Below are 14,128 nucleotides of genomic sequence, written 5' to 3' on the forward strand. Positions count from 1 at the left end.
TGAAGAAAAATATAAATGCAATATATAAAGTGTTGGTCGCATGTTTCATGAGCTGAAATAAAAGATTGCAGAAATGTTCCATACGCACAAAAAGCTTATTTCTCTCAAATGTTTTGCACAAATGTGTTTACATCTCTGTTAGTGAGCATTTCTCCTTTGCCAAGTTAATCCATCCACTTGACAGTTGTGACATATCAAGAAGCTGATTAAACAGCATGATCATTACACAGGTGCACCTTGTGCTGGGGACAATAGAAGGCCACTCTGAAATGTGCAGTTTTGTCACACAACACAATGCCACAGATGTCTCAAGTTTTGAGGGAGCGTGCGATTGGCATGCTGACTGCAGGAATGACCTCCAGAGCTGTTGCAAGAGAATTGAATGTTCATTCCTCTACCATAAGCCGCCTCTAACGTAATTTTAGAGAATTTGGCAGTATGTCCAACCAGCCTCACAACCACAGACTATGTGTAGTCACGCCAGTCCAGGACCTCCACATTCGGCTTCTTCACCTGTGGGATCGTCTGAGACCAGCCACCCGGACAGCTGATGAAACTGAGGAGTATTTCTGTCTGTAATAAAGCCCTTTTGTGGGGAAAAACTAATTCTGATTGGTGGGGCCTGGTTCCCCAGTGGGTGGACCTATCGCTAGGCCCCTGCCCAGTCATGTGGAATCCTTAGATGACGGTCTAATTTACCTATTTTAATTGACTAATTTCGTTATATGAACTGTAACTCAGTAAAATCGTTGCCATTTTAGCATGTTGCGTTTATATTTTTGGTCAGTATATTTTCCCAGGGACGAGAATACCTGCATTTCATGAGGAAGACCAAGGCCTCATACCTGGAGACACTTGAGGCCCAGCATCAGCAGCAGGATCAGCACTTCAATCAGCTGTGTGAAGATGAGGCAGCAGCCAGCCAGGGCAGCAGACAGGAGAGCCAGGGTGGCTCAGATGGCCCAGACCGCCTCGTTTAACAGCTTCAGAGATGTATTTGGACAGATTGTCCAAGCCATAAAAGGACGTCAGACACCAGCAGCAGACTTGTCACAAGACTAAACTGGCTGAAGTTCTTATGTAAACTACTTCATTTTTTATTCACTTACATTTGCACTACATCAAAAGCATTCTGAATGTGGTTTCAATTACTGTTCATTGTATTTAGCCTACTGTTAAACAATGAAAATAATGTACATTTTGCAGATTTTGGACCAATACACTTCTTAAATATGCTTACTTGTTGATTTGAAATGTAGGAAATAAAGATTAGGCATACTATGACTGACACACTCATGAAACAACAAATCAAACGCGAACATAGTGAACATAGACAAAACTATTGTAGTAGGCTCTTCACAGGGGGTAAAAAACTAAACTTATAAGAACATACATGATGTCTAAATGTTAAATCAGCGTAAGGGAGGAAATGAGTACGTTAATAATCCTCAAAGGTAAAATCATGAGATGGGGGTACAGTAACCAAAAAAGGAAGACATCCACTGAGATAAGGGACCAGGCTTGGTCTGGCATGCTAGGATTTCTGTTGTTGCTGCTTTGTTGTCCAGAGTGTGTTGGTGGAGTTGGGTGCTAGCAGTTTTTCCCGAGAATTAAACCTAGTCCTGTTTCCAGCTCCATGGCAAATGGAAAACAACCATGAACCAGCAAGGCTAGTTTGTGTTGGTTCCGGCTCGGCCCGACACAGTTTGGTTCCTCTAGTGGAATTGCACCAATAGAGACACATCGGTTCTCCCAGAGATGCAGCAGGAGTCATGGAGAGCTAGAGAGACTCCAGTGGGGACAAGCAGGGGTTCAGCAGCAGGTGTGATCTACCCATCCTCCTCAATAATTGATTTGATCTTGTTGCATAACAGAACAGAACTTTCTACATCACATTGGAACATCCCTCAACACACACACACACATCTGACATTGCAAACAGTGCAGGAGGTCTTGAAGAAACGTTAAGGTGGACCATAGCTAGCCCACTGGACACACTGGTTGAATCAACGTTGTTTCAACATCATTTGTCAACGTATTGTGACGTGGAATCAACATGGAAAATACATTGGATTTGAAAAAAGTCATCAACCATTTCCAGCAGCATTGTAAAGATTAAAATGAAGGTAAAACTTCAACTTAAATACAATGACTTAATGTGACTAGCAGGTTGTTACATCAATCTAATTTCAACATAATCATCACAACTATGTGTACATTGAAACTGCGAGGAAAATTCCACTTAGAAATTTAAAAAATATTTTACATCCTATATTCAATATATATTGATTGGGTGGCGGAAAATATGTTTAATTTATTATTTCATTCTACATTTTATTTGACCTTTTTTCAATATTGATAGTAACATTTTATGTTTGAATATATTTTCTCCATAGATTCACGTCGCAATACGTTGCCAAATGACATTGAAACAACGTTGATTCAACCAGTGTGTGCCCAGTGGGCTAGCTATGGTCCGCCTCAAAGTGGGAGGTTCCTTCCAAAGCCTTCTCAGTTAGGACACAAGTTCCAGTCAAATTCCAGCCTATTAGAATGGCTGCAGTATATATACTATATAACTGATATCTAAAACATACAACTCACACAACAAAACCAATAAACGCTGTCACATACCCAGAAGACTCTCAGCGCGATACTGTGCACCATGTTTAATGGAAATGGGAGGGCTAGGGAGTTGGACATTACAGAAGCGTGGCTGTCAAGTGACCATATGGTGTACGACAAGTTCTGACATGTTGGCATACTTTGATTTGATGTGATTATGTGAGGCTTCATTAGACAGTCTGTTCCTGTCTGACATTAGAAATATAGCCGGCCCAGTTCTGGCTGTTTCATTTGTTTCCCGTTTGATAAATCATTCAGATACATGTCATTTCAGCCTCAGCAGGCCACCCATGTTGATGCTGATGTTGATGATGTGGTAGTGTGTGTGGCCCTCAGACCCATCTCTGCCCAATGTGCATGTATGGGCAGAACCATCTCCCTTTCCTGTGTAATGCACTGTCACACGCCCTGGCCAGAGTCTTACACACACAATGACATTACCCCCAATGGTAACATTACACAGACATTACCCCTAATGGTAACATTACACAGACATTACCCCCAATGGTAACATTACACAGACATTACCCCTAATGATAACACTACACAGACATTACCCCCAATGGTAACATTACACAGACATTACCCCCAATGGTAACATTACACAGACATTAACCCCAATGGTAACATTACACAGACATTACCCCAAATGGTAACATTACACAGACATTATCCCCAATGGTAACATTACATAGACATTACCCCCAATGGTAACATTACACAGACATTACCCCTAATGACAACATTACACAGACATTATCCCCAATGGTAACATTACACAGACATTACCCCCAATGGTAACATTACACAGACATTACCCCTAATGGTAACATTACACAGACATTACACCCAATGGTAACATTACACAGACATTACCCCAATGGTAACATTACACAGACATTACCCCCAATGGTAACATTACACAGACATTACCCCCAATGGTAACATTACACAGACATTATCCCCAATGGTAACATTACACAGACATTACACCTAATGGTAACATTACACAGACATTAACCCCAATGGTAACATTACACAGACATTACCCCTAATGGTAACATTACACAGACATTAACCCCAATTGTAACATTATACAGAAATTACTCAATGGTAACGTGTGTTCTGTTGTTTTCTCATAGTAAAAACAACATTATACAGACATCACCCCCAATGGTAACATTATACAGACATTTCCCCAATGGTAAGGGTGGTTTGTTGTTTTCTCATAGTTAAAACAACCCTATACTTTTTAAGATTGTCAAATAAGAGTCATTCATTCATTTGTTCATTTATTAATGTATTTATTTCCAACAGCCATTAGCCCAAACAACGAAGAATATGTTGGGAAAGGAGGAGTGCTATTGTTAACAACATTTAAATGTCTATGATGTTAATGCCTTACAAGGTATCCTTTCCTGCTGGCCTATATGATGAAGAGTTCCAGGCAGACAGAGTGGCAGTGGTATGATAACAGAACAGGCAGTTGGCAAGCCCAGTCCAATGTTCCATCCACAATGTCTCCATACTAGTCTAGTTAGCTCACTGTGTGTCTCTGAAAGCTCCAGCTATATTTAAACAACGGTAATAAATACTAGTGTTCGGTCCTGGGGATGCCCAACGCTAGAGAAACTGGAGATAGGCTCCTACCCTATAGGCCGTTGTGGCTCAGACAAGGCTAGTTACTGTAAATACTAGTGAGGATGGGACTTGACCATTTTAGTGTAGATGTTGGACCATGCCAACAGGAAGTTAAAGACTGTAGCTCTGTTCGAATACTCATACTAACCACACTAACTATACTATTTGTGAAGTAAATTGAGTATGTAGTATGCTTATTGGTCATAGTATGGATATAGTTAGTATGCCAAAAGTTCCAGGATGTCGTACTAAATTCTCCAAAATATGAAGTATACACGCAGAGGACACTATTTCCGTACTTTAGGGCCCATAATGCAATTCTTCAGGAAATGGGCATGGCTACACATCGTTTCCAGATTTGAAGAAAATGGTGGAAAATATGCAGTGGAAGTACAACGAGAGCGGATACAAATTCATTGCTTTAACTAATTATGACAAATGTTAAGAAAATGTTGACCAATGTAATAAAGTAATGACTTTTCAAATAAGTTACCTTACACATTATATTGTCTGACAATTTGTTAGCTACGCTGTCCTTACGAACCACATAGCGTATCATTACAGCAGTATGTACCGGTATGTTGTTAGCTAGCTACCTAGCATTAGTTGGCTACTTATACATCAAGCTTTCCAGTATATTAACTATAGGGTAACAAACTACCCAACGTTTATTGACTTGATTTTTCCCGTCATTCTTAGTTTAGCTAAGTGGTATAGTCATTGTGTGTTCTCAATGGACATTCGTGTGCTTTCGTAAATTCTCTCTGGCTATCTACTCCGATTTCAGAGCACTCTCGTATGAGTGTACCAGAGCGCAGAATAATACATTTACGAGCCTCAAAACCCGTTGAATATGGCCGTGTCAGTAAACTTCGGCAAAAAGCGTAATTAAATTGTTGCCAGCAGCACAGTTACAGTCACCAACGCTCTGGATAACATGAAAACTGACTAACCAGCTCTGCTAGGGTGAGTAAAATGGTCTGAGTAGTCTCATTTGTGTCTGGAAGTTGCTAGCAAGTTCAGAATGCTAAAATCAACCCTACTCCTCCGCCCGAGCGTCCAGTGTGAGCTCCGAGAGAAAAACGCTCTGATTTTACGGACAATCTGAAAACGCTCTGAATTTACGAGCGCACTCTGGCACTCCAGATTGAATTTAAGAACACATCCGAAGGCGTAAAATGTCTAACTAGTAATTTGTTATGCTAACTAGCTAGCAAGAGGTTGCATAGCAACAGCATCAACTTTTGGTAGACAGGCTAAGACCTAGTACCTTCAACTGAAAGCATACTGTTTGTTTACAGTATACTAAAATGAACTAATAGTATATAGTATAGAGGTCGACCGATTATGATTTTTCAATGCCGATACCGATACCGATTATTTTGGGAGCAAAAAAGGACGATAGCGATTAATCGGCCGATTCTTTTTATTCATTTTTTTTATTTGTAATAATGACAATTACAACATTACTGAATTAACACTTTTATTTTAACTTAATATAATACATCAATAAAATCTATTTAGCCTCAAGTAAATAATGAAACATGTTCAATTTGGTTTAAATAATGCAAAAACAAAGTGTTGGAGAAGAAAGTAAAAGTGCAATATGTGCCATGTAAGAAAGCTCACGTTTAAGTTCCTTGCTCAGAACATGAGAACATATGAAAGCTGGTGGTTCCTTTTAACATGAGTCTTCAATATTCCCAGGTAAGAAGTTTTAGGTTGTAGTTATTATAGGAATTATAGGACTATTTCTCTCTATACGATTTGTATTTCATATACCTTTGACTATTGGATGTTCTTATAGGCACCTGGTTCGAGCTACCTGGGCTCGAACCAGGAACACATCGACAACAGCCACCCTCAAAGCATCGTTACCCATCGCTCCACAAAAGCCGCAGCCCTTGCAGAGCTATTAGCGCGCACCCCACTAACTAGCTAGCCATTTCACATCGGTTACACCAGCCTAATCTCGGGAATTGACAGGCTTGAAGTCATAAACAGCTCAATGCTTGAAGCACAGCGAAGAGCTGCTGGCAAACGCACAAAAGTGCTGTTTGAATGAATGCTTAAGAGCCTGCTGCTGCCTACCACCGCTCAGTCAGACTGCTCTATCAAATATCAAATCATATACTTAATTATAACATAATAACACACAGAAATACGAGCCTTAGGTCATTAATATGGTCAAATCCGGAAACTATCATTTCGAAAACAAAACATTTATTCTTTCAGTGAAATACGGAACCGTTCCGTATTTTATCTAACGGGTGGCATCCCTAAATCTAAATATTCCTGTTACATTGCACAACCTTCAATGTTATGTCATAATTACGTACAATTCTGGCAAATTAGTTCGCAACGAGCCAGGCGGCCCAAACTGTTGCAAATACCCTAACTCTGCGTGCAATGAATGCAAGAGACGTGACACAATTTCCCTAGTTTATTATTGCCCGCTAACCTGGATTTCTTTTAACTAAATATGCAGGTTTAAAAAAATATACTTCTGTGTATTGATTTTAAGAAAGGCATTGATGTTTATGGTTAGGTACAGTCGTGCAACGATTGTGCTTTTTTCGCAAATGCGCTTTTGTTAAATCATCCCCCGTTTGGCGAAGTCGGCTGTCTTTGTTAGGAAGAAATAGTCTTCACACAGTTCGCAACGAGCCAGGCGGCCCAAACTGCTGCATATACCCTGACTCTGTTGCACAGAACACAAGAGAAGTGACACAATTTCCCTAGTTAAAAGAAATTCATGTTAGCAGGCAATATTAACTAAATATGCAGGTTTTAAAAATATATACTTGTGTATTGATTTTAAGAAAGGCATTGATGTTTATAGTTAGGTACACATTGGTGCAACGACAGTGCTTTTTCGCGAATGCGCTTGTTAAATCGCCCGTTTGACGAAGTAGGCTGTGATTCAATGATAAATTAACAGGCACCGCATCGATTATATGCAACGCAGGACAGGCTAGATAAACTAGTAATATCATCAACCATGTGTAGTTAACTAGTGATTATGTTAAGACTGATTGTTTTTTATAAGATACGTTTAATGCTAGCTAGCACCTTACCTTGGCTCCTTGCTGCACTCGCATAACAGGTAGTCAGCCTGCCACGCAGTCTCCTCGTGGAGTGCAATGTAATCGGTCATGATCGGTGTCCAAAAATGCCGATTACCGATTGTTATGAAAACTTGAAATCGGCCCTAATTAATAGGCCATTCCGATTAATCGGTCGACCTCTAATATAGTATGTAGTATATACTCATTAAGTATGTAGTATACAGTATGTTAGTATGGGTATTCGAACACAGCTTGTGTCTCTGTCCACCAATCACTGCTGCTCAGAAGAGACAGTAAAAAAGGAGGCTAAACTCATGTCAGACTGTGTGTGTGTGTGCGCACGTGCGTGTGTGTGTGTGTGTGTGTGCATGCGTGCGTCATGGCCAAACCACTGAGCTTATATAGAAACCAGTCTCATTTCACGGCTGGTAGAGTCACCCTATTCCCTATATAGTACACTACTTCTGACCATGGCCCAACCGTGAGATGCTGTGATTGTGATGATAGCACAAGTAAATTACAGCAAGAAACGAACAGCAGTGTGGGTTTGACAAAAACAAATGTAAACCTATCTCTTCCCAAAATAACAAAACACAGCACATTTTCGGAAAAGGCTGGGGTGGCTAGAGGTTTTAGAAAACAGTTTCCCAACAACAGTGAAGGCAGAGAAATGGGTGTCAGTGAATGACTGGCTCACATAATCATTGAAGATGATTAGAAACATCTAAAGCCTCATTTTAACTCCTCTTTCTTTAAAAATACATATTTGTTTGCATCATAAAACACTACTCAGGCTCATTGGGCTCATGTGAACGAGACTGAAATGAAATGTTTTCTCCATGCCACAGAAAATCCTGTTAGTTTTTTTACACCTCCATATCGCTCCCTCTTTCTGTGTGTGTGGGTCCTTTGTTTTTGCTGTCTGTGTAGGACTGTAACTAGGACATCACACAAAGAACCCAACAAGGCAAGACAATGACATCACCTGTTTGGGTGTTTACAGTTTGCTCCCACACACACCCACAACATGCTGCTTATTCCAAGGGGTCAAAACACACACATCATGGTGATCATCATCAACATCATCAAGCATAACTTACTGTATACAGTATGTTAGGCACAACACTGGAACTTTAGCTTACAGACCTGCTGCTTTATATGCATTGAAAACAAGTCTGCAGAATGAAAAGTCAATTCCTAAGCAATTGCACTTAACGTGTTGTTGTTTACCCTCTCTTCCTGACCTGAATAATGACATTAATGCAGGTTCCTACAGTAAATGAAGATGGTCATGACTTCCCTGTCTATATTCACTCATTGTTTCAATTCTGGGCACTACTCTGTGTGTGTGTGTGTGTGTGTGTGTGTGTGTGTGTGTGTGTGCGTGCGTGCGTGCGTGCGTGCGTGCGATGTTTGTGGGATTATTTTTACATGATTCAGCTGAAACAACAGGGCTGCTTTGCCCCAACTCTCACCCCCACTGCAACAGCCATGCATATATAATTAGGTGATTAATGCATAACAAAACACCAAACACTGTAATTCACAGGCTAATTGCTGTTTGGTAGCAACTGATGCAGCTAATTATAGTGAAAGAGGCCAGTTCTTAGGAGCAGCGGGATACACACACACACACACACACACACACACACACACACACACACACACACACACACACACACACACACACACACACACACAGAGAGAGAAACTTTTATAGTTTACACTAATTCAAACAAAGGCTATTTCTCTTACCGTGTTTCTCAGTATCTTGCACATTTAGTCTGGACTGTTACGGATATTGGCCCTACACTTAGGTCAAATATATATAGCCCATAATTCAAGACTTCTAAATTCCCAATAAAAGTTTAAATCACACAAACTCTACACAGCATGTAACAGTCACAGGTAGGCAGCTAATTGTAAAAAAAGCCAAACTGGTCAACTCACTGTTGGTGTAGACAGCATTCCAAGGCTGATAGCCATAGTATCCAGTGATCCTCAAGATCCTCTCCTCTATCGACGCGCTGTTAATGTCTTCAAAGGAACGGGACGATTTTAAAGTGTCCTCTTTGATAGACTCGTCCACAACCAGATACTTCAGTTGTCTCAGTTGGGGGCTGATGTCCGAAAGCCGTCTGGGACTCACATCGGGAGACTTCCGCATCCCGCTGTAGAAAGAGTATGACATGAGAGGCGGTTAGAAGAGTGTCCGGAACCATGAGCGGGAGGTGAGGCCGGTTCAGACCAAGCGGGTTGCGAGAGTTGTAATGCGTGCGGACGGAAGGGCCGATAAAGATAAAACATGATTCCCCACGGTCAATTTCAACTCAGTCAACCACTAATGTTAAGAGCTGGTTTAGTTTCCCTCCAACACTGGTGGAAGCCACACGCCGCTGCTGGGAGCCCATAGAGCGGGAAATCTTCATCCTTCACTGACCATGTGCTCGAAAGGGGCAGAGATGGAGAGAGAAGCTAAGCGAAAGTGACTGGGCGACCACAGTGCTGTGCTGTGTACTGTATATGCATGCACTGTGCAATCCTTATTAAATAGATAGAGTTAAGACAGCCTACGTGTAGGCTTTGGTAGCTAATGAATAAATCGATTCAACGATTTGGAAGGATGAGGACAAAGCATTTGTGACAGTCTATGAGGCGTGCGCCAGTGCGCGCACTCGAGCGCATCATTGTATCAGTAGGCCGTGGCATCTCTTCCTCTGGATAATATTATCCAATGGTACAGGGAAACACATAAACTATACTAGTATATGTTACCATTTTTTTCTTTCTTGCTGCTCCCAGCCACCATGAGGCGTTGTATGCCTACGCTGGGAAATCAGAGGAGAGGGAATAGTAGCCTATCCTCTCTGATCTGTATTTGTATGGGGAATGCGCGTCGTTAAACTGAAGTATTGCTCCGTGTCAATCTGTTCTAGGCTAATTGCTGACTGTTTAAACGGTGGGCTATTATGCTGAGGTCCAGGGACTCGCATGACATGAACACATCTCGTCAACTCGAACAATTCGTTTGTGTTGATCTGATAGCTTCACTGTCGCCTATCATCAGCTCAGTCGTCAGCTGGACCATGAATGCTTACAGTCATATAGTCTGATATGTTATTTCATTCCATTGTTTGGATACTAATGTGTTACTGTAACTTTCATATATAGGAATATCATTTTTTTTAAATCGAAATGTTATCCTTCAACCTGGATTATATTTTTTTTCAGTGCAGGTAATGCATTTGCAGGTAAGATAAAACACAAAGTCCGTGAGATAAACAAACAATTAACAGTCAAAATTGAACAGAAGGTAACCATTCAGTGTAGACTTAGACTACTTAACTTGTGATTCTGGTTTAGGCTATTTTATCAAAGGTTATTTTATCCGCAACTGCTTTTAGGCATGGACGCATGAAGAACATTTTCCAATAACAGCCTAGTTGTACACGCACTTACTGACTCTATAGGCTACTATGCAATGTAACCTATCTAATTTTGGAACAGTCTAGTCTACTGAGAACGTTCTCATAATTCTTACATGGGCATCAAAGTAGTCGGAGGTCCGAGGTAGCACATGCAGTCCCGTCGGGGGCGTCCGACTCTGTCCCAAACAGTGCCCTCTCCATCGCCGTACATGATAATGCCACTCAGTTGGGGACAGCGCGAGCCCGGTACTGTAAACCCAGTTTAACCACGGAGAAAAATAACATGGTCCCCCTTCTCACCCACACATATGCCGTTGCATTACATCATTTGAACACGCTCAGATAGATAGGGGCAATTGCGCTCTCCAATCTCCATCCGCTTGCACACCTCGGGGCTTCTAGCGAACATTGCAACAGTGCCACCTACCCGTGGTCAGAAATACATTCCTCTTTTATGGAGCCCTGAGGTAGCCTTACAAACTGGAATCGATTTTTTGGGATTCGTTTTTTAGATTAGGAACATGTCTGTGGAATTGGATGCATGACCTAGTCTATTTTGTTAATTGAGACCTTAATCCCTATGAATTGCCACTGAGATCTTCACAGACCATGGTTGTGGAATCGGCCTTACTTCAGACGTCAAAAGCAGTTGGCTATTAAATTAGCCTGGAATCTAAATATGCTATACTTCGTTTGAAACAAACCTTATCAATTTAGTTTCCAGGAGATGACAATATAATATTGGTTAACCCAGAAGTAAAATCTTGCGTAATTTGATCAGTCCACAAGAGATTAATGACATTAATACTGAAATACAGTTTGGTACATCATATGAGAGGAGTCTCAAGTATCCATCCAATCAGCTGGTATATTGGTATATTAGCCTGAGGGATTTGATGGGATTAATCAAGTCTGTAGGTTGCGTCTCAAATGGTTTCCTATAGTGCACTACTTTTGACCAGGACCCATAGGGGTTCAGATAAGTGCACTACATATGGAATAGTGTGCCATTTGGGACAGATCCCTAGTCCCAGTCAAACTGCTGAGAACCAATTCATGTGAAATGGATTCACATACCAAAAGGTAATAAAGACACACACACTCATAAACACACACACACACACACACACACCTCATCGAGGTCATACATAATTCATATTATTGCTGATCTTAGTGCTCCAATAAATATGCAACACTTCTTGATTATGTCAAATTTAAGAAGTATGTTACACTGACTCTCACTTCAATCCAAGGACAACGACATCAACCAATCAGCATACTATCTATATAGTGCAACACATTTGACCAGGTCCCATAGGGCTCTACTACCCATAGGGCTCGACTACCCATAGGGCTCTACTATCCATAGGGCTCTACTATCTATAGGGTTCTACTACCCATAGGGCTCTACTACCCATAGGGCTCTACTACCCATAGGGCTCTACTAACCATAGGGCTCTACTATCTATAGGGCTCTACTACCCATAGGGCTCTACTAAACATAGGGCTCTACTAAACATAGGGCTCTACTACACATAGGGTTCTACTACACATAGGGTTCTACCACCCATAGGGCTCTACTACCTATAGGGCTCTACTACCTATAGTGTTCTCCAACCCATAGGGCTCTACTACCCATAGGGCTCTACTACCCATAGGGCTCTACTACCTATAGGGCTCTACTACCTATAGTGTTCTCCAACCCATAGGGCTCTACTACCCATAGGGCTCTACTACCCATAGGGCTCTACTACCTATAGGGCTCTACTACCCATTGGGCTCTACTATCTATAGGGCTCTACTACCTATAGGGCTCTACTACCCATAGGGCTCTACTATCTATAGGGCTCTACTACCTATAGTGTTCTCCAACCCATAGGGCTCTACTACCTATAGGGCTCTACTACCCATAGGGCTCTACTATCTATAGGGCTCTACTACCTATAGGGCTCTACTACCTATAGGGCTCTACTACCCATAGGGCTCTACTATCTATAGGGCTCTACTACCTATAGGACTCTACTACCCATAGGACTCTACTACCTATAGGGCTCTACTACCCATAGGGCTCTACTACCTATAGGGCTCTACTACCCATAGGGCTCTACTATCTATAGGGCTCTACTACCTATAGGGCTCTACTACCTATAGGGCTCTACTACCCATAGGGCTCTACTACCCATAGTGTTCTACTACTCATAGGGCTCTACTACCCATAGGGCTCTACTATCTATAGGGCTCTACTACCCATAGTGTTCTACTACTCATAGGGCTCTACTACCTATAGTGTTCTACTACCTATAGAGCTCTACTACCTATAGGTGTCACGTCCTGACCAGTAAAGGGGTTATTTGTTATTGTAGTTTGGTCAGGACGTGGCAGGGGGGTGTTTGTTTTATGTGGTTCGGGGTTTGTTGGGTTATGTGTTATGTAGAGGGGTGTTTGTTTAGAGTATTCCGGGGTTTTTGGTTATGTTCTATGTTTTGTATTTCTTTGCTCTGTCTATGTTGTGTATTTCTTTGTGTTGGCCTGGTATGGCTCTCAATCAGGAACAGCTGTACATCGTTGTTGCTGATTGGAAGCCATACTTAGGTAGCCCTGTTTTCACCTGTCCTTTGTGGGAAGTTGTTTTTGCACTGCTGTGTGTGTAGCCTGCAATACTGTGCGTCCGTTCGTTTTGTTGTTTTGTTGTTTTGTGTCTCAAATAAAGTTTAAAATGAGCACTCAACCCGCTGCGCCTTGGTCCACTATATACGACGACCGTTACAATAGGGCTCTACTACCCATAAGGCTCTACTACCCATAGGGTTCTACTACCTATAGTGTTCTACTACTCATAGGGCTCTACTACCTATAGGGCTTTACTACCCATAGTGTTCTACTACTCATAGGGCTCTACTACCTATAGGGCTCTACTACCCATAGGGTTCTACTACCCATAGGGCTCTACTACCCATAGGGTTCTACTACCTATAGGGCTCTACTACCCATAGGGCTCTACTACCTGTAGTGTTCTACTACCCATAGGGCTCTACTACCTATAGGGCTCTACTACCTATAGGGCTCTACTACCCATAGTGTTCTACTACTCATAGGGCTCTACTACCTATAGGGCTCTACTACCCATAGTGTTCTACTACTCATAGGGCTCTACTACCCATAGGGCTCTACTACCTATAGTGTTCTACTACCCATAGGGCTCTACTACCCATAGGGCTCTACTACCCATAGTGTTCTACTACTCATAGGGCTCTACTACCCATAGGGCTCTACTACCTATAGTGTTCTACTACCCATAGGGCTCTACTACCTATAGGGCTCTACTACCTATAGGGCCCTACTACCTATAGTGTTCTACTACTCACA

At 41.7% G+C, this 14,128-nt stretch overlaps 1 protein-coding gene across 1 annotated transcript in view; it reads right to left on the minus strand.

Moving 5' to 3' along the window:
- LOC115193534 (putative thiamine transporter SLC35F3) overlaps positions 1–11,141 on the minus strand; it is a 182,141-nt gene extending 171,000 nt beyond the window's left edge. Inside the window, exons 1-2 of the mRNA XM_029752248.1 lie at positions 10,876–11,141; positions 9,285–9,505 (exon numbers count right to left, since the gene is read on the minus strand). Of these exons, the coding sequence (XP_029608108.1) occupies positions 9,285–9,505; positions 10,876–10,973 (319 nt within the window). The 5' untranslated portion in view covers positions 10,974–11,141. The remainder of the gene's footprint in view (positions 1–9,284; positions 9,506–10,875) is intronic.
- Between the last annotated feature and the right edge of the window lie 2,987 nt (positions 11,142–14,128).

This window comes from Salmo trutta, chromosome 5, assembly GCF_901001165.1.
Source record: "Salmo trutta chromosome 5, fSalTru1.1, whole genome shotgun sequence".
NCBI classification, from domain to species: Eukaryota; Metazoa; Chordata; class Actinopteri; order Salmoniformes; family Salmonidae; genus Salmo; species Salmo trutta.